The sequence below is a fragment of the Ptychodera flava genome, chromosome 20 (assembly GCF_041260155.1).
Source record: "Ptychodera flava strain L36383 chromosome 20, AS_Pfla_20210202, whole genome shotgun sequence".
NCBI classification, from domain to species: Eukaryota; Metazoa; Hemichordata; class Enteropneusta; family Ptychoderidae; genus Ptychodera; species Ptychodera flava.
Genome location: NC_091947.1, coordinates 7957103 through 7982183, shown reverse-complemented (window position 1 = coordinate 7982183; position 25081 = coordinate 7957103). Strand labels below are relative to the sequence as shown.

The 25081-nt window shown below is 37.4% G+C and overlaps 2 protein-coding genes across 6 annotated transcripts in view; one reads left to right on the top strand and one right to left on the bottom strand.

The window, feature by feature from the left end:
- LOC139119909 (uncharacterized) overlaps window positions 1-8260 on the bottom strand; it is a 39008-nt gene extending 30748 nt beyond the window's left edge. Inside the window, exons 1-3 of one of the 3 annotated variants that reach the window (XM_070683865.1) lie at window positions 7881-8260; window positions 980-1077; window positions 348-614 (exon numbers count right to left, since the gene is read on the bottom strand). Coding sequence is in view for 2 of the 3 variants with exons in the window: in XM_070683869.1 (XP_070539970.1) it covers window positions 348-576 (229 nt within the window). In the remaining variant the exon portion in view is untranslated. The remainder of the gene's footprint in view (window positions 1-347; window positions 615-979; window positions 1078-7880) is intronic. The other 2 variants (XM_070683869.1, XM_070683867.1) reach the window with 2 other exon arrangements.
- A 5456-nt stretch (window positions 8261-13716) lies between these two features.
- LOC139119907 (rhotekin-2-like) overlaps window positions 13717-25081 on the top strand; it is a 28813-nt gene continuing 17448 nt past the window's right edge. For 2 of the 3 annotated variants that reach the window (XM_070683860.1, XM_070683861.1), the window contains exons 1-2: window positions 13717-13886; window positions 15606-15734. In XM_070683860.1, coding sequence (XP_070539961.1) covers window positions 13734-13886; window positions 15606-15734 — 282 coding nt within the window. In that variant the 5' untranslated portion in view covers window positions 13717-13733. Of the gene's footprint in view, window positions 13887-15605; window positions 15735-19202; window positions 19374-25081 lie in introns of those variants that run through there. The other variant, XM_070683864.1, reaches the window with a different exon arrangement.

The following is a 25081-nucleotide window of genomic DNA, read 5'->3' as shown; positions in this document are numbered from 1 at the left end:
ACATGTTTCGCAAACTTGAAGTCAGCAGGTCGGAGTTTTTGCAATTTCAAATCAACCAACGATTGGTTTGTTTTCGAATTCGGCCATTGCCTCAAAGCCCTGACCCCTTTTCACGTTTGACCTTTTGCACTCCCAAAATGCCATGTTTATTGCCCAGAGAAGTTACAACTAAGTATATTTCTCTCAATGAAATACTCGACAAAACATGAAGAACGACGAACTAAAAATAATTAGATCTTCAAATATCCAGCTGGAATTCTTTCGGGCGGACTATTATGTCATAATTAAATCACAACTTTCACTTCTGGTGTTTAAACTGAGTTTAGTTGCCTATTTTCGACGCTTACCTTTGTACATTTGCAACGGGGCCACACTCTCGCAAATGGTACAAGTAGGATCCTGTAAGCCATTGAGTGGTGGCGCCATTTCTATGTGCTTGATACATCGGCGATGTTTCTCAGAGTCGAAGGAGAACCCAAGAAAAGCCAGGCTGAACCTCGTTATGAAAGGTGCATTTTTCCGTTGTTCGATGTGTCCATTACTGTCGTTAATACCAGGGATCGGTTGATATTCCATTGTGTAAAGACGCGTCGCTTAGTTGCAAGTAAGTATACCTGTTAAAGAAAGAGTCAGTGGATGAAAAGCCAGGAATAGTTCCTGAGAATACATTAATGAACTGATGGTACTACGAATTTTCACATTGACCATAAAGCTAAGCACAGTATCCCTCGCCCGCCCTTCTAAGTAATACCTACATGTTTCTTTTCAAATTCAGATATATGCGCCTTGGTATTACTAAGCAAAGTTTTTTTCTCTATATTGGTTCATATATTTTATTACAGGTCAATGTCAAATGAAACGTAACGTTTTATTCTATTTACTTTGATTTGTCCTTCAGGAAACCCGAAACAAATATTATTCATTCCGGACTCACTAAAGCTGATGAGTCTACCTTAGTAACACAGACTGATTTCGTTACCTCTTGTCTCTCGATAACCTACTGTGTTGGACCAATGGCATAGATGAGAAATGGTGATTGCACAAGCGCACAAAGTTACTTTCTTGTAATACGAGACGCTGTGAACAAGAGCAAATTCAAGGTATAACGAAGAATGCTAATGAGAAAATACACAAATCACGAATGTGCACGTAGATAACACTTTATTTCACCTTGGTTTGTTAAAACAATCCGTGGCACAATTCGGCCAACCAATAAACCAATTTGCATTTTCAAAAAAGGAAATCGAAATGGAGCTAATTTGAAATTTTCAAAAGGTTTATCATCTTGATTATTAACTTCTAGGCCTATTTCTAAATTTAAAGTCTTTGGGCTGAGATTGAAATATAGGAAACAGGTGTATACTGCTGTGAGGATGGCACTTTACGGCCATTCAAATTTCCCTCTGACAAACTCTATTTCCCACAATTCGTATTTCCGTTTTTCAATTTCCAATATACCAAATGTCCGATTTTCCCATTTCATTTGGGGCGTGGCAGCTGATAGTATCTATCTTTGGCATAGGAATGCATCAAATGTGACAGTTGTTTGCGCGGGCAAGTCGTTCAACGGATAGAGTAACGAACATACAAAGAACAATAGTGTTGCGGCCGCCGGAAAGGAAAGTCCGATATAATCAGTTTGACCTGACCTGCTGAAGATTTGCGCGCTTCCCGTCAATGTCGCAAACTGGAACATTGCGTAAATTGTGACAGTCATCAGCCCAATCAGAGCGCGGCATCCACACTTAATTTTATCTGATCAATTTATTCAGCTGTCAATCTTTGTACGCAATGATGTTCTTCTCATAATGATCTCAGTAACCAATCATAGTTTTAATTCGTATGCCGGCTCACTTTATAAATTGCACCTGTTCCAACCCGATCAAAATCTTGACCTTAAAGGCGTTTGATATCATGTTTGAGACATCATCGTCTAACAGTTCGTTCAGAGATACCACTTGCCCTGGGCTAAACATTTTGGGAACACCTATTTCGCGGTGACTTCTTCCTTTTTCACCCATTTCTTGAATTTCTTGCGGCTGAAGTGCACGCGCAGTCTACCATCCAAAGAACAGTTTTTTTCTTGTCTTCCAGTATGTGAGACGATGTTAGGGACTGGCCAGTTTGTTCAGCCTCGCGCGCTCTGTACGTACGTGTGTAGTACACACACTCCAGAGCTTGCAGAAGCCGTCTGAGATAGCGTTCTACATTTGCACTATAAATCGGAAGAAAAATGTTGATATTGCACTAAAACGGTCACTACTCTGACAATTTGTAGCTGTGGAAAAGCAGTTATTGTTGGCATGGTAGCGTGCGCCGCTATGCGGGTCATCAAAAGGTGGGGTTACCTTTTGATGACCTGCATAGCCACGCACCCTATCCCGCCAACAGATAGCTGCACAGCTAGACAATTTGATGTCCCAGTGAAGAATGTAAGATGTATAATAATAAGATTATCACGAAAATACCGCAAAGGATGCACTATGACATCGGCGCCGCCGTGCATCACCCTCCGCTTCGCGTCGAGCGATACGCTACGCCAATGTCCTCGTGCTCTTTTGCGGTATTTTCGTAATAACCTCATAATAGTAAAGTTACGCGCCCAAAGGGCGCGCCGAAAATGAAACTGAATGATGAAATTCATGGCTAGTACGATGCATTTAGGCAAGTATGAGCCAGTGTCGAAATTTAAAAAACACACCGACCCCTAATTGGGCATTACAAAATAGGTGACCCCATCACCAAAGTGAAAAACAAGGTGACCCCATGAATCCACCGGCCTCCAAGGCCGAAGAAACGACCAGTCCCTCATTCCCGCAAATTTTAAAAGTATCTTGTTCTAATTATCGTAAGCCCCGCCCCAGTACATTTGGTCACACTGAGATAAATGTTACACCTTAATTCCAATTCGATACAATTATTTCCGCCATAGTATGAAAAGATACTGGGCCACGCCCAAATGAAATGGGAAAATCGGACATTTGGTATATTGGAAATTGAAAAAACGGAAATACGAATTGTGGGAAATAGAGTTTGTCAGAGGGAAATTTGAATGGCCGTAAAGTGCCATCCTCACAGCAGTATACACCTGTTTCCTATATTTCAATCTCAGCCCAAAGATTTTAAATTTAGAAATAGGCCTAAAAGTTAATAATCAAGATGATAAACCTTTTGAAAATTTAAAATTAGCTCCACTTCGATTTTCTTTTTGAAAATGCAAATTGGTTTATTGGTTGGCCGAATTGTGCCACGGATTGAAAACGGTGACAAAATAAGAATATGCAACCAAACAGGAAAATGCTTGTATGATTTTTTGGTAATATAGTATACACTGTAAGCCAAAAAAGAGGAAGATTTGTTTTGGTCTGCGCGCGCGTCATTTCAGGACCTGCGTGTCTTTTTTGTAAGACATACCCGTCAGTACAGCCATCCTTGATATCCTGTTTTGCATGTCCAAAAATTTTAAAAAGAAAACGGAAGTATTTTGCAGCCAGTGATAAAAGACAATATCATCATAGTTGCCTATAGTACTGAATAAATATGATGATGATAAAATACAATAATTGTTGCATCAATAGTACCAACAACCAGCACAACGGGGGAAAATCGCATAATGGATCGCATCACTTTTGCTGAATGTCAAGCTAGAAATAAACCATGGCGCACTGCCCCATTGACCCTAATAAGCTTGTTTGTTATTCATGAGCGATTGGATTTCAATGATCACGAAGGAAGGGCCCGTGTACAATATTTCGAAAAGCTGGGCTAATGTCTTGGTAACATATAAAGTGTTTTCAGACGGGATTCCTGCCTTTTACGGGCTTGTTTTGACTTTTACGATTTTAACCCGTGTGGTGTGCGGGGTTAAAATCGTAAAAAAAACAACAACAACAAAAACACATAAAGTGAACAGTCCGAGATTTTCATAGCGTTTTATAGCTGTGGGTCTATAGCTGTGGTGCTTTCAGACGGGATTCCTGCCTTTTACAGGCTTGTGTTTGACTTTTACGATTTTAACCCGTGTGGTGGCGGGGTTAAAATCGTAAAAAAAAACAACAACAATAAAAACACATAAAGTGAACAGTCCGAGATTTTCATAGCGTTTTATAGCTGTGGGTCTATAGCTGTGGTGTTTTCAGGCGGGATTACTGCCTTTTACGGGCTAGTTTTGACTCGTGTGGTGGCGGGGTTAAAATCGTAAAAGTCAAAACCAGCCGTAAAAGGTAGGACTCTCGCCTGAAAACACCACAGCTATGGACCCACAGTTAATCGTAAAAGTCAAAACCAGCCCGTAAAAGGCAGGAATCCCGTCTGTAAACACCCACAGCTATGGACCCACAGCTAAGCGTTTTACTCCTTTTGTAATTTGTTTTTTAAAATTATTATTATTAGACTTTATTTAAAGAGGGTAATCTGAGTTACAAATCAAATTGTAATTTACATCAGAGCCCTCTGAGAGCTCGAAAAAAGTACATGCGTATAAATAGCAAATACAATGTACATGTAAATACAGCAAGTGTTCAAAATAAGGATGAGTAACATCTTCATTGCAACAAAAGAAAATAAATTAATCTAAATCTGAACCCTCATTTGTAAACTTCGTCATAAGATAATCTCGCAACTTTACTTTGAAAGTGGGTAAAGTTGAGCTATTTCTAATCGCAGGGGGAATTGTATTCCAAGTACTCGCAGCACGGAAAGAGAAAGACTTTTGACCTGTGGTAGTCTTAAATTTTGGAACACACAAATTTCCATGACTGGCATTACGGGTGTTTGATGAAATTCGATGAAAAACGTCAGTCAAATAAGGGGGTGCAAGGCCATTCAATGATTTGAATGTCAATAACGCGGTGAAATAGACAATACGTAGGTCAATCGGCAACCAGTGCAAAGTTAAAAGATAGTTCGTGAGGGAACACTCATGTCAACCCCTAAAATTACTCTTCCAGCCCTCTTCTGCAGGAGTTTGTAAATACGGTGAAGATTGACTTGAAGTATTCTGAGTATTGCCCCAAACAGTGCAACAATAATCAATCAAAGAAAGGAACAGTGCATTGTACACAACCAAAAGAGTACTCGTAGTGGCAAATGGACGTAGTTTGCGAAGGATACCAATTCTGATAGAAAGTTTCTTACACAGGTTATCAACGTGAACATCCCAACTTAAAGTCGAATCAATTGAAACGCCTATAAGAGGGTGTGAGATGAGACACTAGAGATAATTGTTTCGTGTTTTGTGACACAAATAGAGGCCTCAGTGTTAGTAACATGTCTAATTTTAGGGCAAGAAGCAATAACCATACTTTTAGTTTTCTCCGTGTTGACAACCATAGCATAATTAGAAACCCACGATGAGATTGGGACAACATTATCGTTCATACGAAAAATAATTTGATCAACGCTATTACCTGAAACACACAAAGTCTGGTCGTCAGGGAACATATCTAACTCACCCTTGTTAAGGCAAAGGGTAAGGTCGTTGAGTAGGGGGCCGAGAATAGACCCTTGAGGGACGCCACTAACAATTGGCACAGGCGGCCCACACACTATTAATAAGGTTATTATTGAGTTTTTCTCAGTTTTCTCTATCAGTTCCTCTCCTTTCTTTATGCCCTGACTGATCGTAGTAAATAAAATAAACGACTATATAGCCTAACCTAGCCTCTTGACTCTTTATATATCTTACACCCCATTACAAGGACGTTTATCTCTCATATATACACACATCTTGTAATTAATTTGTCGATACAAATAATTATGCTAATCCGTGGATTTATCAGGGATTTTATGGGTTGTCAACATCGCGAAAGATAGGAAAGGTAATAAAACATTTCATTTACATCTCTGTCTTTCCATGTTGACCAACCCTTGCTAAATCCACGGATTAGCATAATTAGTTGTGTTGACTAATTAATTACAAGATGTGTATATGAGAGATAAGCGTCCTTGTAATGGGGTGTAAAATGAATAAAGAGTCAAGAGGCTTGGTTAGGTTATATAACCATTTATTTTATTTACTCCGATCAGTCAGAGCATGAAGACACAGTCCCTCTATCCATAGAGGGACTGTGATGAAGAAAAGGAGAGGAATTGATAGAGAAAACAGTGAGAAAAACTCAATAATAAGCTTATTAATAGTGTCTGGGCCGCCTGTGCAATTGACAAGACCTCCGGCTCACATCCAAGGTACTGAACAAGCTGAGTTCTGTCTGTCAGGTAAGAGCGAAACCAATGGAGAGATGACCCGGAAACACTAAAATAGCAAGTTTATCTATCAGAATATCATGGTCAACCAGATCAAAGGCCTTACGTAGATCCAAAAACAATAAACCACTGAAGAGACCAGAGTCAATGTTCTATAAAAGAAGGTGATCTGTCAGTTTAATCAGAGCAGTGTGACATGAGTGCTGTTCTCTGAAGCCAGATTGGGACTCAACAATCAAATGATTCATTTGCAAATAGTTAAAAAGGCTAATATAAACATGCTTTCCAGGATTTTAGAGAGGAAGGTTATAGCTGAAAGTGCGGGATACGTGTACTCCGTATTCCAAGGGTGTGGAACTCGTTAATCTTTGGGGAAGTCTTATGAGACAACGCGATAGAACGCGCCATTTTAACTCCAAAGAAAAGCGAAGAAGGCTACACAGAGTTCGGATGATTTCGCTGCGAAACCGTGCTTTTTACAGAATGAATGCCAAATGAACCGTGCATGTTTGTAAACACATCAACGACAATCCGTGGTTAATATAATATTATACACGCAATGCGCCGAGCTATCTGATGAGATAGTGATTTCGCCAAGCATGGCTGACTGTATGGCGACGCGCTTTGTCGCTATATGCAACTGCAGCGATGTCGACCCATTCGTTTTCTTTGGAGTACAAATACACAAAGAGAGGAGAGAGAGAGAGAGAGCGAGAGAGAAGAGAGAGGAGAGAGAGAGACGACGGTGATGAAAAAACGAGGGTCCATGTTCAAACATTCATCATCTGTCGTACATAGCCCTACGAGTATGGCGAGAGTGTCCGGCGGCTTTGGTTACGCCGCCTTCAGACCGAGGGCGGCGTAGCGAGAGCCGTACACTCTTGCCGTACTCGTAGGGCTATTTATAATACGCCACATGCTCATTCCGTGTCGCGATTCACTAGAATACGTCACGTTGACGTCTAGTCCCCATCGGATCCACAAAAGTGACATCAGAGGGTATTTTTTGAAAAGCTATTTCCCTAGGGAATAGTCCTGACCAAATTTGGAAAAGTGTCTGGTCACGTGACCGTAGTGTCGTCTGCAGCTTTGCAACAATGGCGGGTGACTGGAACGTGATGTGCGTCCGGGATACGTGACGACACATTCTCTTAAAACAGATTTTCCAACATTTTCCAACATTCCAACAGCGTAGAAACTTGAAAGCTCATCGAAGGAAAGATTAATGTGCAACTAAGGATGTCGCTAGGTATGCTTAGAATATTTTTTGGAAGAAAGTGGTACTACAACGTACAACTGAAACCGCTGTGGAAAGTCGCCCAGTAAACTTGTTACAATGGATTGTTGTGGTGCAAAATATCAAAACACATTAAAAATTATATAAACAATACATCATGAGCATGTGGTGTGTTAAAAACACCTATCGCCTGGTCTTTATTCGGGCTATAGCGCTCGTCTATAACCCTCGTGGCCGTGTGTTACCAGAAACACATCGCTATACCCCTCGGCCTACGGCCACGGGGAATAGCGATGCGTTTCTGGTAACACACGGCCCCTCGGGGTATAGACGGGCGCTATAGCCCTCAAGACCAGGCAATAGTTGTTTAATACGACATAGCTCATAAAGCATAAAAAGCCTGAATATCCGTTACCTTACGACCAACGTTTGTTCTCACCTTTGCAGTTTCTTTGACTCGTCTTGTTTCTCCACTGTGACTTCGACGTACTGAAATCTTGAGACTATGGATGGACCCAGCAACTGTGCTAAATACCGACACGGAAGTTAGAAAAAATAAATGCTCACTCGAGACTTGCTGTTGGCTGTATTTGTTTACATCATGCTGCTCTTGAGGTAGGGATTTCCCGATGATAAACACGTCAGCAACTAAGCTATTTTGTGAACCATGTCGCATATTATTTGTTATGGTGATCGGTCACTTAATTTGCGTCCTATAAATGTTCTGCATCCAGAATATTGACCCCTGGATGAAAAAGATAAACAGCATGTCACCAGATAAACTTTGGATAGCTAGGTATTTACGAAGTACACCCTAAACTGTGGCACTTCTGCTTTTTGCAATGTCCAGATCCGAATGTTTCCGGTGTTTCAATAAGACTGTTTAGAACTATCTAAATTCATTTGCATTTCTCTGACGTCACACAATGAGTAAAAGCTGAGCATAACTATCATGTATTCGCTCACACTCAAATATTTTAAATCCACGCAAACGTTTCTTTATAACGATTGAATCATTTAATACTCATATAGTTTTGCGGTTACATATGCAAAGTTTAAACGGAAAAAATGCGTGTTTTTCTTTACTCACTCATAGAAGAGTCGGCCAGGTCTTCCCTGGATAGATAAGAGTTACCAATGTGTGTATGAGCAACTTGCCAACCATAATGAGAAATATGAAAATTGCGGCGTTTGTCGTTTGATAAATCAATAATTGTAATTTTCCGTTCTCATGACTCATATTTTACATGAGTGATTGACAATTTAGGCAGTTACAGGTAAGATAATCAAGGATTACGGCAAATGATTCTATTCTTATATACATAGTCATAACCCATACAGTACATGTCCGATTGAAAATTTGGACTATTTGGACGAGGAATTCAAGTTCGCGTTGGTATCACGGGTAGGTAGATTGATTGACTATTATTGTGCCTACTGAGTCTTCAAGCAATTGTGACCCCTTTGGATTGACATTGTAAAAAACTCAGTAATAACATATGTTTTACAGATTGTGGGTATAGGATAGGATTTATTCAGGATTTAAATCGTGTTCAGTGTTTAAAGGTATTTCCCCTTTATCTTGGTGATCCGCGAATTGAAGGCCTAAAATGAGTACATGTGGAAGTCATTTCTGAAAAGCGATCAGTTGCAGACATAGTTTTGTACACCAACCCTGAGATTCGACATGTGTAGCCTGGCAACCATCGTTTGGCCTGGCACTTCGAGGAACGGCTTTGTCGGTAAAGTTTAGGACAATGGTGAAGTACTATATACGTTGCCAGTTTACATATTCCTTCCGACCACAGGCGCACGGCTAATTTTAAAATCACTTGTCTGTAATTTAATGATGAAACATTCATTTCATTAAATAAATAGTGCAAACGGAAATCACATGGACAGCTTCTGAGACATACAGATAACGGCGCCCAGTGCACGGCTGTGGTCGCTCAGCTCTACTGTTACTCATACATACTTACACCCTAAGGGTGTAAGGTGTACATGACAGCCGAGCGGCGACAACCTTACTATGGGCACTGCTCACTGTATGTCTCAAACCTGTCCGCATGATTTCTGTTTGCACATTTATTAATAAAATGCATGTTTCGACATTAAAAATACAGACAAGTGATTTTAAAATTCGCCGTGCGCCTATGCTCCGACTGAGCTATTGCGACGGTAAGGGAGCCGTCATTATTTACGGCCGGGGGTCCGGAGGAATTTCATCGGAAACACCGAAATTTCGAGTAAACCCTTCAAACCGTGATGAATTTGAGTAAACGCCCTCTCTAACACGACATTTTGACTGACCCCCCACTAAGAAAAGTATAAATATCAATTATGTATTTGTAAAATTTACAAAAAATACATCAATAGTAAACCCTCTCAAATCCTGGTGTACCCTGCTAGATTATCATCGGTTATCTAATGACGGTTCAAAAAGGTGAAAACCAACAAAATGAAATTCAAAGTCACAACAAATATAGATATAAAAGCTCATGCTGTAACCAGTATCCAACCATATAGTATTATTTAATTGGGATATGAGTATCATGACAGGGTTTTCAAGTACAGTGGGGGGGGGGGACACACGAAAGGCTGAAGGGGAAAGTGTCAGAGGGGGTGTCTCCTATCTTGAGTGTAAATTTTTAGAAACTGATGTGTGCAATGGCAGTCTGGTGCAATCTGAGGTATTTTTAAGTTGTATTTTACTAAATAAAACTGTCAGAACATCCCAAGGGGGAGAGCACGAGAGGGGGTGTCCCCCTCTCGCATCGAAAATTTTGAGAAATTGATGTGTGTAATAGTGCAATCTGAGATATGTTTCAATTTATTTTGCACCAAAAACTGAGTATTCCCTCTTCTTTCTCTCTACATTTTGAGCACCCCATCTAGTAGCTTCAATATTTTTAGTGCCCCCTCAAATTCCTCAGACCCCAGGCCGTAAATAATTACAGCTCCCTAAGATATTGAGGCTTCCACTCTACGATCTCCAAAAGTAATTCATGATCTTAGATTGCTGTGGTTCCGGATTTCATACGTTAGTAAACTGCAAGGAAAAAATAATGCTTTTGCTTCAGTCGACAATCAGTTGACACATATGCTACTTGTAGTCACATTTTAAATAAGTAATTCATCTAGAACTCATCTATAACTCGTATTTTTCATTCACTTCACCTTGAGGTTGGATCCCTTCCCGAATAAACACGCCTGGCCAGCAAAGTTGTAAAAGATCGATGCTTTCAATAAACCACCATCGTTCATTGACTTGACGCTGATAAGATATATTCAGACCATAGTGACATCGGGAAATGAACATGTGTGGACAATCGCCTTTGCTTCGCTGGATATTTTGTACACTACAACAAGAATTTTAACCTGTGTGAATTTTTTGAGAATCAAGTGATTAAGTGACCAAATTATCTGTGGTGTGTGAAAAAATACCCTGACTCCCCTTGATGTATTGTTCTTCTTTAAAACTCAGAGCAGTTCGCTCTGCCTCAGGGCCCGGCTAAGCCTCTGATTGAATTTGTTCCTGTACTTAAATTTTGTATTTTGAATTTTTGAATTTTCATCTGCCATCGTTGCATCCAGGTTGTAGTCATGCTTCACCTATCGCAAATTTTGAAAGTTTGTTCCGCAATTTTTGAAAGTAATGGTTCAGAGGTGACGCACTGTCAGCGTATATATTATACCTTGTATTTCATTGTGGTGATAAATGTTATATAAAGCAGAAGAAAGAGTTTATCAAAGTTGTATAGAGTAACGCAATGAAAAAATAATGAAGTGAAAGACAACAAATAGTGTTAAACTCTATGTTTATTTCGGATGAACACAAAATGACCCTTACGTAGCCATGAATTATCATTTCAAATATTTAAATTTAGGTATGCTATACCAATTAAAGGTATACTGTCATCTGTTCCAATTTTGCCACAGTTAACATGGAAAGAGAAATCTAAACCAATCACAGATTTTAAGCTGGTGGCCGCTTTTTAAAAACAGCGCCCTCGCATTGGCATTTGAATACCAAGGAACGCCCCTTGACCATATATGGGCATATTTAGATTACAGATGACTGTATGCCTTTAAGTGGCTAAAATACAGTGTCTTCATTCGGGGTTCGAACCCACAACACACGGCATCCAATAACCTAGCGGAGAGGCAACAGACAGAACAGCTCTGCCAAATCCCCACTTTCAAATAGAATGGTTCAGTCACCGAGCTAAGTTGTTATATTTTTCTGACTGCGACCGCTCCTCACGTTGTAGAGTTTCGAAGCACTTACGCTCGCTGATTTCAAATATTACTCTCGAATCAAGAAATATAGAAGAACGACTGAGTGAGTACGTAAGTACGGAAATGTAAATGTGGATTTATAATAGAAATTGTGTTCTAAAGAGCCCGCGTTATTTCATTTTTTACTTTTGACTTCGTTTTCGAAGATCAGTAGTGAAAGCGGCGATTCGTTTGAACGAGACAAATATTCTGAATTTAAAGGGTGCTTACATTGTTTTTAAATGGTCAGAACACGATTGGAACTAAATTGGGATAATTGGATTGGCAGAATTTCTCAAGAATTTTAGAAATTTCTCTAATTTTACACCATATTTGCTTACCATCTTTAAAATTTTATACAAAATTTACGATGCTGTTGAAATCTTATGAGTAAGAATCAGTGCATGATAGTATCTAATGCAATATTGTTCATAACATTTGAACAATATTCATATTTTAATGAAAATATGAGAGTTTGTCTGTAGTTTCTTCATTACTGAAACACTAGTAATAATCTCAGTTTGTCATTTTTCCTCGACCAAAATGAAGCTTTTCGATTGATTTACAGTTAAGTCAGTCAGGGTCTTTTAAAATGTGTGCTGACTCAATTTAATGTTTATGAAGCCTTAAATTCATGAAAAAGTCAGGGGCATTTCAAAAGTGCCCCGACTCAAATTCCTCAATTCGAGAAATTTTAAGCATTTTGTTTCGTTTTCTTCAGTACATTTACACAAAAATGAACTTATTTTCATAAAAATGAATCCGATGAAAGAGGTATCATATAATCGTTGTGTTTTCGTTGTTTGTCCGATGAGAACAATATTTCAAATTTTACACTATTCTATCATTTTGTAAAATTTCGCTGTAAAAATTTCGATTTCGTTACATTTTCTAATAATTACTCTCATCCAATTTCCCCAAATTAGTTCCAATCGTGTGTTCACATAAACGAAACAATACAACACCAAGTTTGAATGACGTCCAACACTAGGTACAATACTTGAACCGTTGGCTATGATGTTGTCAATGAAGACTGTGCTATACATTTACATATACAAGCCTTACCTTTTTCATTAGAACTTTTAAGTACTGAACATTGATAAACAATATGCTGAACGTCAAGATGAGTAGTGCCAGTGCAATAGCAAATAGGCTGCCGAAGACGATTGACAACATATTACTGCACTCACAAGCTGAGTTGTACCATATCGCCTGTAGTTGCTTAAAGTGTCCAATGACTGTTTTGGCAGATAATTCGTGCGTACTTGATCTCACTCAAAATGTCACCACTTTTGTGGTTTGCAGGGTAACTTATCTGAATGGTAGAAAGCGTCTTTATTTTCTAAAAAGGAGTGTCACGATATCCCAAGTCGAAAATGTTTTCACAATGTGCTGTTGTGATACATTAACCTCATTAATAGAAAATAGACTAACATTCACATACCATTAGGGTGGAAAAGAAACCTTAGCCCGAGAGTAATTAATTGGTTTTGCCTCCATAATACCCATATGCATATCATATGATATGGCAATATACAAAGTTCGAGTTCCGAGTTTTCTTCCTTCGTAAATTCGATTCTGTAAATCCATTTGTGTCACAAATAATATCGTTAATCATACTATAATGAACTTTATTTTGAAAGGACTGAAAATGCTTTAAAATATCAGGCTTTGATATGTTGGCTCGTTTTTCTGTCGCAGACAGCAATAATATTAAAACAGCAAAATAATGGGCGTAGGAAAATTGAATGACTGCATTTCCGTTCATGAAAATATTTGGAAATTTCGGTTTTTATGATATCCTATAAAATTTAGGATGAGCCATAAGTTTTGAAGGTGTTTGACTCAAGCGAGCTTTTTTTCAAAGTTGGTACATCAACAAAACACTGCCCGGCGAGGGCGATAACCACAGCCGAGTTTGTGAGCGCCCTCATACAAGTCCTGGCTGTATTTTTTTTTTTTTATCCACGCAACGTTTTTTTCGTTGGAGTAAAGAATCGACAAACAGAGGATCATGGCGACTTTCACGAGGCGCCAAGTTCGATCGTTGAGAAGTGCGAGAAAACCCCCGTCGTCACTCTATGCCAGTCTACGGAAGAGCAGCAAACGGAGGAAAGCTATTGACGAATTGTTTGTGGATTTGAAAGACTTCAGACGCAACACCAATGTAAGTTGTTCACTGTATTTTGAAATGCTTGTAATGATAACGGTAAGGTGGGTAAACGTATTTTCAGTTTACCGTTGGTGCACAGAGTTCAGATGGACCCCGGATACAATAGGTATCATTGATTGTGGTCACTGATGCGTGACTTGCCGTATATAATAAAAACCAGAATATCCAGCACGGTTTATACTGTATCATGTTCTGTTTTACAACAAATTAACATCCGTCTATGGGCCGAAAAAAAATCGAGGTGCTGATTTTTTTGTTTTTATACAGTTACAAAGTACAAATGCTATTCTTGATCGATATGAATTATCATAAACACAGATGGATACCATGGCAAAGGTGGGAAGTCGGTTCAATAAAAATAAAACATGTTTGTCCGAAATAACCTTTCTAACGCTTTCTGTTGCGTTGTTTGAAACCTTACACTGTATGTTTGTGCTCGATAATAATTAATTTGATTGTTATCTTCATGCCGTGATAGGGAAAATGTTGAAAAGACTGAAGATTAGTTGACACAAAGAAATGTTTGATTTGAATTGTAGTAAACGAGGGAATCCAATCATAACAGCACTGTTATTTACAGCTCCTTTATACATATATATATATATATATATATATATATAATATATATATAATATATATATATATATATATATTATATATATATATATATATATATATATAGATATATATAGATATAGATATAGATATAGATATATAGATATATATAGCTATATTTCATCACACATACATATATATAGCTATATTTCATCACACATACATTATATATATATATATATATATATATATATATATATATATATATATATATAATGTATGTGTGATGAAATATAGCTGTAGTTTTTATATCGTCCTTTTACATTTAATATAGAAGATATATATATATATATAATATATATATATAGAGCTACATTTCATCACACACATATATATATATATATATATATATTTATATATATATGTATATATGTATGTGTGATGAAATATAGCTGTAGTTTTTATTTCGTCCTTTACATTTACTGTAAAAGATCACAATATATTCTAGATATGCATGGCCTTCAATTTCAATTGAAATACCCAGTCACATTACATTGTAAACACACATGCTTTGACCAGGCTGTAAAAATGGTCCACACAATGGTCCTGTGCATGTACAATCGATTTCCTGTGTACTTAGTATTAGTGTTACAATGTTTTAGAAATTGTACCAGTCTGTTGTCTATTGAACACTTTTGAATGCTTGTTCAGGGGGTGCCACTCCCAATTACAGTGTTACACACACTCTAGTGGCATCGTTCCAACATACTTCTTTCTTTGTCCCTTAAAAAATGTATCCCCTGGTATGGCACAATGTGAGATTACTTCAACATCTCTTTTCCAGGTCAAAGGCAAAAGTGTAATATGATACTTACCTTTCCAGTTTACAAAAAGTGCAAGCTGAAACACCCTGGAATCCCATTCTCAGGTCTCTATTGTTCTACCTTTGCCAGTGTGACCTTTTGTTTGTGATGTAACAAAAGAGACCCTTATAGTTTGGGTACCCAGAATTACAACCACAGTCAGAGGAGAGTCTGAACTGAAGCAGGTTACATGTGCATTGAACACATTGTAACACATGGGCAACGCTGGTAAAAAAGACTGCAGTGCTTGACAAAAATCTCATATGAAGGAAGATTTCTTTCCTTACCGCTGTAGGTCAAGGGAAGACACAACAGTGATAGAGAAGGGAGCTGTAGTGCTGACACTATGGATTTCAAGTGCCCAGAGGACATGTTTCAAGACTTAGATGTCTTCTATATTCGTCAGTTGGCATCTAGCCTGAAGGTAAACTATCTACTGTTATATGCTATTTCAATATACATTTCAGCAAAATTGTTTGAGTTTAAAAATGTATGGATGATTTAAAGTCAATGCCTCCAACCACTGGAGTTTCAGTAAATATTTTGACTTGCTATGCATCATTTCACCACAGTGTGCATTCAATTGTAAAAAACTCTATGAGTTCACCTTCTTTCATTTTATCTCTGTATTTGTAACTATTTGTAATTTTCTACTGGGAAACGTGACTGCAAAACATGTTGGATATGAAAAAAAAATGAAGGAGTTTAATAACTTGACCAGTATTTTACAGCTCATTCTTGCTTGAAATATTTGATGTCATAACATCTAAAAACTTTCTCGTGCACAAGTTCCTTTTGAGGTTGAGAATTTGTTTTTCATGATATTGGTATATGCGTCAGTACAGGGCTGCTTTGAAAAAATATCCAGAATTTTCCAATTGATTCCTTCTGTAGCCAAGGAATCTTTTTCAATGTGCACATTCTATCCTCCTTGTGTATAAACCTGTCAAATGTCAACCATATGTTTATTTTCATTGAAACCTATTTTCAAGTGTGTCTATACCACACATAAACATTGTCTGTCTTCTCAGCTAAAAACTGTTTACATCACATAGCACTCAATACATTGAAATGTTTTAACTTTGACAAAGGATGCCAAAATCAAATTATTTTGTGCAATAACTGCATTTATTGGGATGTAAGTCAAATATCTGAGATTATACTGCCTACTCCAGCTTAAAGAAAGTTTGCTTCTAAACTTTCTTTCGGCTAGAGTACAATGTAGTTCCACCATCATTGTTTGGGTTTGACTATGAGTGGTCAGATGATCAGTGTATTAGCAGAGTATCTAACTGTTTTTGTGATGCTCTGATTGGCTTCCCACTGTGACAAGACTAACCAATGAGTGGTTTCATTTAAGTCGCTCCATCACTAAGTCGTTATCCATTGTTCACCAGTGCTAACCTTCTGTCTGTAGTGGATATGCAAATATACAAGGATGAAAGACCTTGACCAGGAAGTGTGTAAGACTAAGGTTCCTCATTCCATGAATAGGTGCCTTGCAAGAGTAAAATCACTCCTTGGAGAGATGCACAGCCTGAAGTGCTATTTCTTTCTATGGACCATTTCAACTGTCTATGATCCTATTTATCCACAGCCACATTTTGTGAAATAAAGAAATTTTAAAAAGATTCAACTAAAGAGAAAAAGAGTGAATTTTATTGAAGTAAAGAGAGTACAAGGGCATACAACATGTACTGTACATGATGTAATCAAGTATATTTACATGTAAGTCTATTATTTCAATGTTTGTGTACAAAAAACCTTGTTGTGAAGACCTTAATTTTCAGGTACAAGGCAACAAAGAAACTTACCATTAAACGCCATTCTATGAACTGATTTATATAGATTGTAAAGTCAGGTTTAGGAAATCCAAAATTACAAGGTCAAGGGCAACCATTTTCCCCTGACCACTGAAATTGCCATTCTTGTAGGCCTGTAGACAAGTCAATGCCAGTGGAGGTGTATGGCAAAATTACAGAACTACCAATCTAGTTTTGAGTACCTCAGAGTATACATGTAGTACCTCAGTGTTGGTTCTGTTCTTGCACGTTTGAAGACTGATCTTTTGAGTTAGTTGTGATGGTTATATTGCGTTACCAAAAACAGCATTCATGGGCAAAAGATTCACATGGTCTATAATTGTATTTTTCTAAACCATCCAAAAACAGAATTAATTTCCGAAAGACCCACTCTTTAAAGAATTGTTTTATTTTATTATTCTTAACCCCAAAACAATTAATTTTCAAAACACTCTTTTAATCTAGAATTTTAGAATTTTTCTTTAGAAATTGTCCCTGAAAACATTCAGACTTTCATGTTATGGTATGGACCTGACACCGAGCATATCAATCCTAAAATGCTTTAACAATTCTTTCTTTCATATATTGCTGTAAGGCCTTTCGTTACCTTGGTATCACTGAAACTATTTTCTGGCAAATTAAACTTGCTAGTTGATTCTGCATAGCATGTATTCATTCATGCCAATGAAACTCTTGCCATTCCTAAGCATTCAAAACATTGAAAATTACCTGTCAATTTGAAGTAAGAGGCTTATTAGAGTGACGTAGGCTTTTGAGCAAGATGTAATTCAACATGAAATATGCAGCATACTTTCTCTGGAGATGAGATTTTCGAGTTTTGTACAATGTTGGTAAGTGTACTAAACCACGGGGCGACTGTAATAAATTTCAGGACAATAACATCCCAGCATATCAGCTTAGAAAAGTAGTTTTAAAATTGTACTCCTTCTGAAGAACTTAGCTTGTACATGTGAAATAGTATTTGGGGTTGGTAGGTTTTCAAGAAGCGTATCTTAGGTTGCTGAAAATACATAGTTTTCTAAGCCAGGTCATGATTGCCCCATACTAAAATATTGCAGTCCTTCCCGTTGTATTCCAGAAACAGTGCTTTTTGAAACACTTATTTGTCACTGTAGTTAAAGACTGTTCCTGACAGCAGGATGCTACAGTAAATTTTGTACATCCTTCTGTTTGAGATTTCCGCAAGCCAAGCTTTATGCAATGTTTTATTCCTCCTTTCTCAGCTTTTGTTCAATTTCAGTTTTATTTTTTTCCAAGATATGAAATTTAACTTCTTTTCAATTCTTCTCACATACATTTATTTACATATAGTTTTCCTTGAAACTAAAAACTCATTGCACTCAAATGTTTTTTTTGGCTGAGTGTGAAATTTTATCCATATCCAGTTCTTCAATTATGACAAAAAAAATTCATGTTTGCTTATCATTTGCTTATGTGTGATGGTGAACTTTCTGACTGCTTTTACGAGTGTTAAACTTTGAGTAACCTGTTCTGATGATTGTCCATCTCTTGTTTCCTTTGACAAACTGTACAATATATATTGCCAGCGTATGGAGAGTTGGTTGTCCAGCAATTTTTTTCAAAAGTTCTGTAATAATGAGGTTTTTCATTTGGAACACTAACACATTTCCATCCATTGAATCACTTTCAGTTTATGCAGTATAGCATATTGTTTGTGTAAAACTGATGAGAGGCTTGTTTGACACCCTTGAGGTGAAAACCATTTTAGAAATAGAAAAAAATGCTATATTGAGCTACGAAATATGGAAATAGAATGAACAACGTCAATTATGTCAGCCTGAATCAAAAGTGAGCGGAAATATGATTTAAGTCTCCCGAGGGTAATAACTGAGTCATAATGAGTTTCTTTTGTAATATGCTTAAAGGCTGTTTATCATGCAGCACGTGAATTCAGTGCTCCCAATGTTAAATCAGATAATAATGCAAGGAACGGCATAGCAGACGCAAATTGGATTAGAGCACCCGATGTGTAGCCATGATGACAAATGGGATTATTCTACGTATGTTAAACAGCAAGCGTGCGGTAGGTTAGTTCACCGTAGCCGTTTGTGTGCGAACCACACACTATTTACAACGGCTCACTATAGTTCAGTGCAGTTCATCTAGTTTATATGCTATTAGTGTGATCGCTGTAGAGCCAACTGTGTTAATAGAACCCATCCGGATAACTGATAAAATGGATCAGAATGGCTAGATCCTCATCCAAAAAGGGAGAAAAGGTGATGTGAATTTTTTTTCTTTTGACATTTCATTATTATTTCCAACACAGTAATAATACAATGGAAAAATATGCTAGTGATTAATATTTGTATGATCATGTTCTTGAAGACGTACTAGGTTGTGTTGTGAACTTGAACATAAATTCTATTAGCTGATCAGTTAAACATCAGACATAATCATTTGATTCCTCCTTGATCAGATAAAATGAAAAGGTTGTTACTATGTGAGCGTTACTCATCACGTCGTGTGACAGACAGGATGTGCCTCAAAGTACAGACGCGCTTCTGAAATCCATTTCATTGCAATGAAATTTTCAATCAATGGCTGTATTCTCAGTCGTAATTTGTTATGCTAATGAACAACTGCTGAAATGTCATCATCAAACAGACCAGAATATTTACTTCAAACAACTGTCTGATGTCTTCTTTCAGTTTTCTCATCATTTAATTAGACATATCAACTGGGGATTCCTCGTATGATAATCATGCATTTGTTGGAGGCTACTCTTAGTATAGGTTAGGTGTGAGATAGCTTGTGAAAATTGTCTTGGAGGGAAAATGCCGCTGTACATGCAAGTATAAATATTAAATGGTGTAATGTGAAATGAAAACATCTGCTATTTCTTTTGTATGGGCACTACCGTTATGGAGATACTGCTGTTTCTCTTCATGTACTGGATTAAATCACCAAATCATGCAAGGGGAATTGACAAATGTCTACAGACAGTATTTATATAGGTCAGTCAGTGTCTTAGCAGACATGTATTCATCAGAAATACTGAAAATGATTAAACCATTTCAAAGTCTTTTCTGTGCTACAAATGGAGCAACCTTCGGGCCCTTTTGTCGTCATTGTAGTCTGTCATGATCCGTGGTGTGACCTCATCTTAGTAATATCGTTCTCACGGTAATATGTCTGAGTCTACTTATTCTGTCACTGGTTTTTATTTGCTTAGCACATTCAAACCTACTCAAAATCACCCACTTATCCTGTCGCAATAATTACTTTGTGATGATCTTGCATCTCTATTCATGTTAGTAAAATTTTTAAAAAAATCCTGTAACCAAATCATAAATATGCCACAGCGGTTGGTAAATTATGACCTTGCTGGGCAATGTCCTTAGAAATAATTCATGTCAGGGTGGTGCTATAAAATGACATATTCTGTGAATTTTTCTTGAATTTTTTTATTTCAATTTGAAAATGCTGAGCATAAATACACGTTTAGAAGGAGCAGATGTTGTCAGGAATCTTCAAGTATCGGATGAGGATATTGATTTTCTGGTTTTAATGATTTGTCAACGCTCCTGTCGTCTTTACAGTCACTCAAAAAATGCTGCTAGTTTAGGCTATATCATTAAATGCATTCATTGAGAAAGTGCGGCCGTCATAATTTCAGTGACTTAGTATAAATATGTCTTGAAATTTTCTTTAGGACAGATGGTCATGCATTTATAATTTTCCTGCTGATGATGAGATGGTATTACTGATAATGTAGTTATCACCCACAGTCTGTGTCCATATCTTATGTATCTCCCGCTGACAGACCTGGAAAGCATTGACACAAAAACAAATAATTTAACTGTCTTCCAGGCAACAGCAAACAATTCAGTATATATATATGTGCTATATGTATTTCAAGCAAAATTGACACATACACTTTATCTTTAAAGGTTTCATAGGAAAATTTGTATGTTTTCAGTTTATTTTTGTAGCTTTTCATCCTCATCTTACATACAGACTGAACGCTATGAAAATTGTCAATTTTTGTTTCCAATGTCACAAATTTTGATAGAATCTAGACGCTGAAAAACTAGTGTTATACTTCAAAAAACAAGTCTGCACAGAGGTAAACCCAACAGTTGTAATAAAAGATGAGAATAGGATGTCAAAGGGAAGTGAGTTATCCCATCTGGTCTTTGTTACCCAGATTGCTTTGCGGGGATTTCATCCAGCCAGCCTTCACAGTTGGGGGGGGGGGGGGGGATCTCTTCAAAATGGCACGATATGGACAAGAGTGATGCATCCTGATCTGTGATTTAATTATCATATCTTCAATATTATGTAGAAGTGGCTTTAGAAGTCCCTCCTTTATAAATGTGAACAGAACTATGACCTTTATGCCTAGGATCAGTTTATATGGACAAGTATGATACAAGCCATCTACGATGTGAAAGTCATACATGTAGCTCACACTCATTATTAAGGTGGGACTTTGGAAGCCACTTCAACAAACCTTGAACATGTTGAAGCTATATTTTCCATGACTTTGTCTCATAATATAATAATTACATCGTACATCAGTTTCTCCCAGGATGCATCGCCCTTGTCTGTATCGTGCCATCTTGCTCAGAGATTTTTGAATGGAATTTCCATAGATGTGTGAGTATACAACCGGATGAGAGCCCCGCAGAGCAGTCTTACTAACAGAGACAATCTCGTCCATGACTGTGCTCAGAATACAACAGATATGTTACTATGCACAACATATCCCAAAATCGCATCTACATATCTAAAATTTCCAAAATGTTGGCTGTACCAAAATCTGTTAACAGGTGTATGGTTCCCTGGGTTACAGTGTATGTCTCTTGAGAGCATTACTAAGTAGGATTGACCAATAAAATATGGTAACTATAATATGGGTCAAAAGTTGCCACTCATGTGCCTCCTGAGACATAACCTTACCCAGACTGTAATGAAGGGATGCAACCAAAATTGACTCTGCAAATTTTAAGTTTTGCAGTGATTTGCAAGCTACAAAAACTGCTGAACTATAAACATGCATCAAATACTGAATTTGTTTCAAATTTTCTGGCATTTGTCACCAATGTCAGGGAAGAGACAATGTTGTTCATCAACAAGAAAGTGGCACAGCTGTAGATTGGATGACCCCATCCCTTTACTATGACCTTTGTTCTCAAATGTTATCATGTTGAAAAGTATAAAACATTTAATTCCAGAAATTAGCAAAAGTGAATGAGAATTGAAGCCACTGAATGACACATTAACTTGTACATAAAGTCATTGCCAGTAGCAGAGTAGATTACCTGAAGTATTTAAATTGATTTGTGTAATAGCTTTCTTGTACATCTGTTAGTACAATGTTGTGATAAACAGCAAGGGACATCTACAAATAGAATCAATCCTTTTCCTGCTAACATAAGAGTTCATTCTTGTTCTGCTTGCCAATTGTCTGGCCCACGCACAAATATCAATGAAGGATACCCTTTCCCCTTTCAAAAGATGATGTACAGTTATGCCTTCTTCCCCTCAATGGTCGGTGATAGTGACAGATCTGTGGTGAAAACATGAGTTGCAGGGCACTGTTAGCCTACGAATCAACCTCTCCTTACCCTAATTATCCCCACTCACAGTGTTCATGAATAGACCGATTCATACCAAGTGATAAATTGCCAAGCTCAACATGAAGGTTTGGGGGAATATGAAACACAGCTCTGACTAGAGTATATTGCATTTCTTGAAGTCTCAGTTCATACAGCTGTAATTCATCAATATCAGTCTTGTCAAATTGCATGAAATCCATTGTATGTATTTCACACAAATGTGTATAAAGCTAGCTTAGATGTTGATATATGTGATTCGACTTCACGAATATGCATTGAAATTGATGTGTTGGCCATCTTTCTCAGCTGTGTACATGTGTACATGTGCAGCTACCTCACATCAAAGCATATGGCACCCATGCACATATCTTAGATGCTGTAATTTTCTTTCATTGTGTCCTTTATGCATGAAAAATAGCAGATAAACTCCTTCATAAATTGTCTTTGAAGTAGAATATTACAGTTCCATCGCAGACAATTTCCTCTTAACCATGTCACTACCATGATTTGGCCCAAACCAATTGTTATCAATGGCGATTGTGGACCTGGGATGAACAAGAAGAAATATAGCAATTTAGGGCATTTCATAGGTAAAGTCATCATCACATGTCCCTTGACATAAATTTCAACTGAATTTGATAATTTTCGTTACTCTAGCGTCAGAGACACTTTTCACTGCTCTAATCCAGCCTTTCTGAAAGTTGCTCTTTTTCTGCGCTCCGTAGATGTTTCTTGTATAAAAGAACTGCAGCTACATGTAAGTTTTACCTCATCAACTGGCAAACCGAAATACCTTTTGCCACATCAAACAAAAACCACTGAACGATAGTGACAGTAAATAGCAAGGGACAGCTCATGAATATTAATAAGTACCGGTATTCTACATGGAGATCTAAAATTTTAGCCAAGATTATATTAGTATAAATACAAACGGTGACCTAGAATAGTTTTGATGAATAACTAAGGACCTACATGTGTGTATTCCTTAGTCCCATCGTGTAAGATATATCGAAAGATGGTGATTTTGATCCAGAACAGTTGTCATTCATTGAAATCTGGCAGCTTGTAATATTAAGACAGTGTCTCTCATTTATTTCCTGCAGCTTACAAGATGTAAGTTTGACAATTTTCTATGAAGGACATTTAGTCCGATAAGTACGAAGAAGATCAGCTTGCTATACCAGTACATGTATGTAATACTGTCTACCTGTAGGCAAACTTCAACCTTGGAATTCAAATCAATGCATACTGTGTGATTCAGCTATTTTTGCTGCATCATTGAACTTGAAGAGGAGAAAAAGGATCATTTTAGAATCACAATTTACCTGTACCTCATATATGTCCTGTAGGAACTTGATACCAAAATGTTTTTATATAATTTGTAAAAAATCTTCATTTTTATCTCGGAAATGGGGTTTTGAATGGTACACTATACTGGTGTATAAATGACAGGCAATACAGATGTCGTTCCATTGAAATGCACTGCAGTCTGCATTCTGCTATAAACTCCACATCAACTGTAGTAGATGCTACACTACCTTTTGCATATCAAACATGAAGTACATGTGCTTTCTTGTCAAAGGAGAATCTTGACTCATCCCACTGTTTCTGTCGTCTTTTTCTTTGTCATTGATACAGCCAATGTGTCACGCTGTGTGTGTGTCCATGTAAAGTCAAGAAACGCACCTAGCTGCTGGCAGTACAATTATAGCTATTAGTATTAAAAAGTGCATGTCAGTATAACAATGCTACAGTACTTCAAGGTTATCCAAATGCATTGGGGCTAGCCAACACTTCCCACAGAGGTGCTACATGTAGCCTACGTGTAGGTGTAGTGTGATAAGGAACGCAAATAGCGGGTACTTTTACATTTGCTATGTGCTACAATCTCTATCTGAATACAATGATCTATAGGATTTTCATTGTATAAAATGTTTTATTGAATATAGTAGTTTTAACCATACCATATATTTCCACCATTTTTCTTCTGTTGGCTCTGTGGGTTTTCCAGCAGTGTGATGCCATTATTTGAAATTCACAGGATATTTCAACCTTCTAGTGTGTGCATGTATGTGATAATACCATCTGCACTCTAAAATAATCCAAAAGACAAATTAAATTCAGTGAAGTGTAAAGGTAAATGTGTATTGAGACTAAAATACGAAGGCAGGGTTTTATCATTGAAATATCAATTACAAATGGTGATTATTTGTGTAGTGCACTAATAATGTGCTTCTGCTGTCTGTCTCAACATACAGGTAACTAATGAAATTATAAATGACAGATGCAATAATTAAAATACTCCATCCATTTTCATCATGGAACTGTCTGCCGTATGGCTACAGACATGACAGGGCAAGATC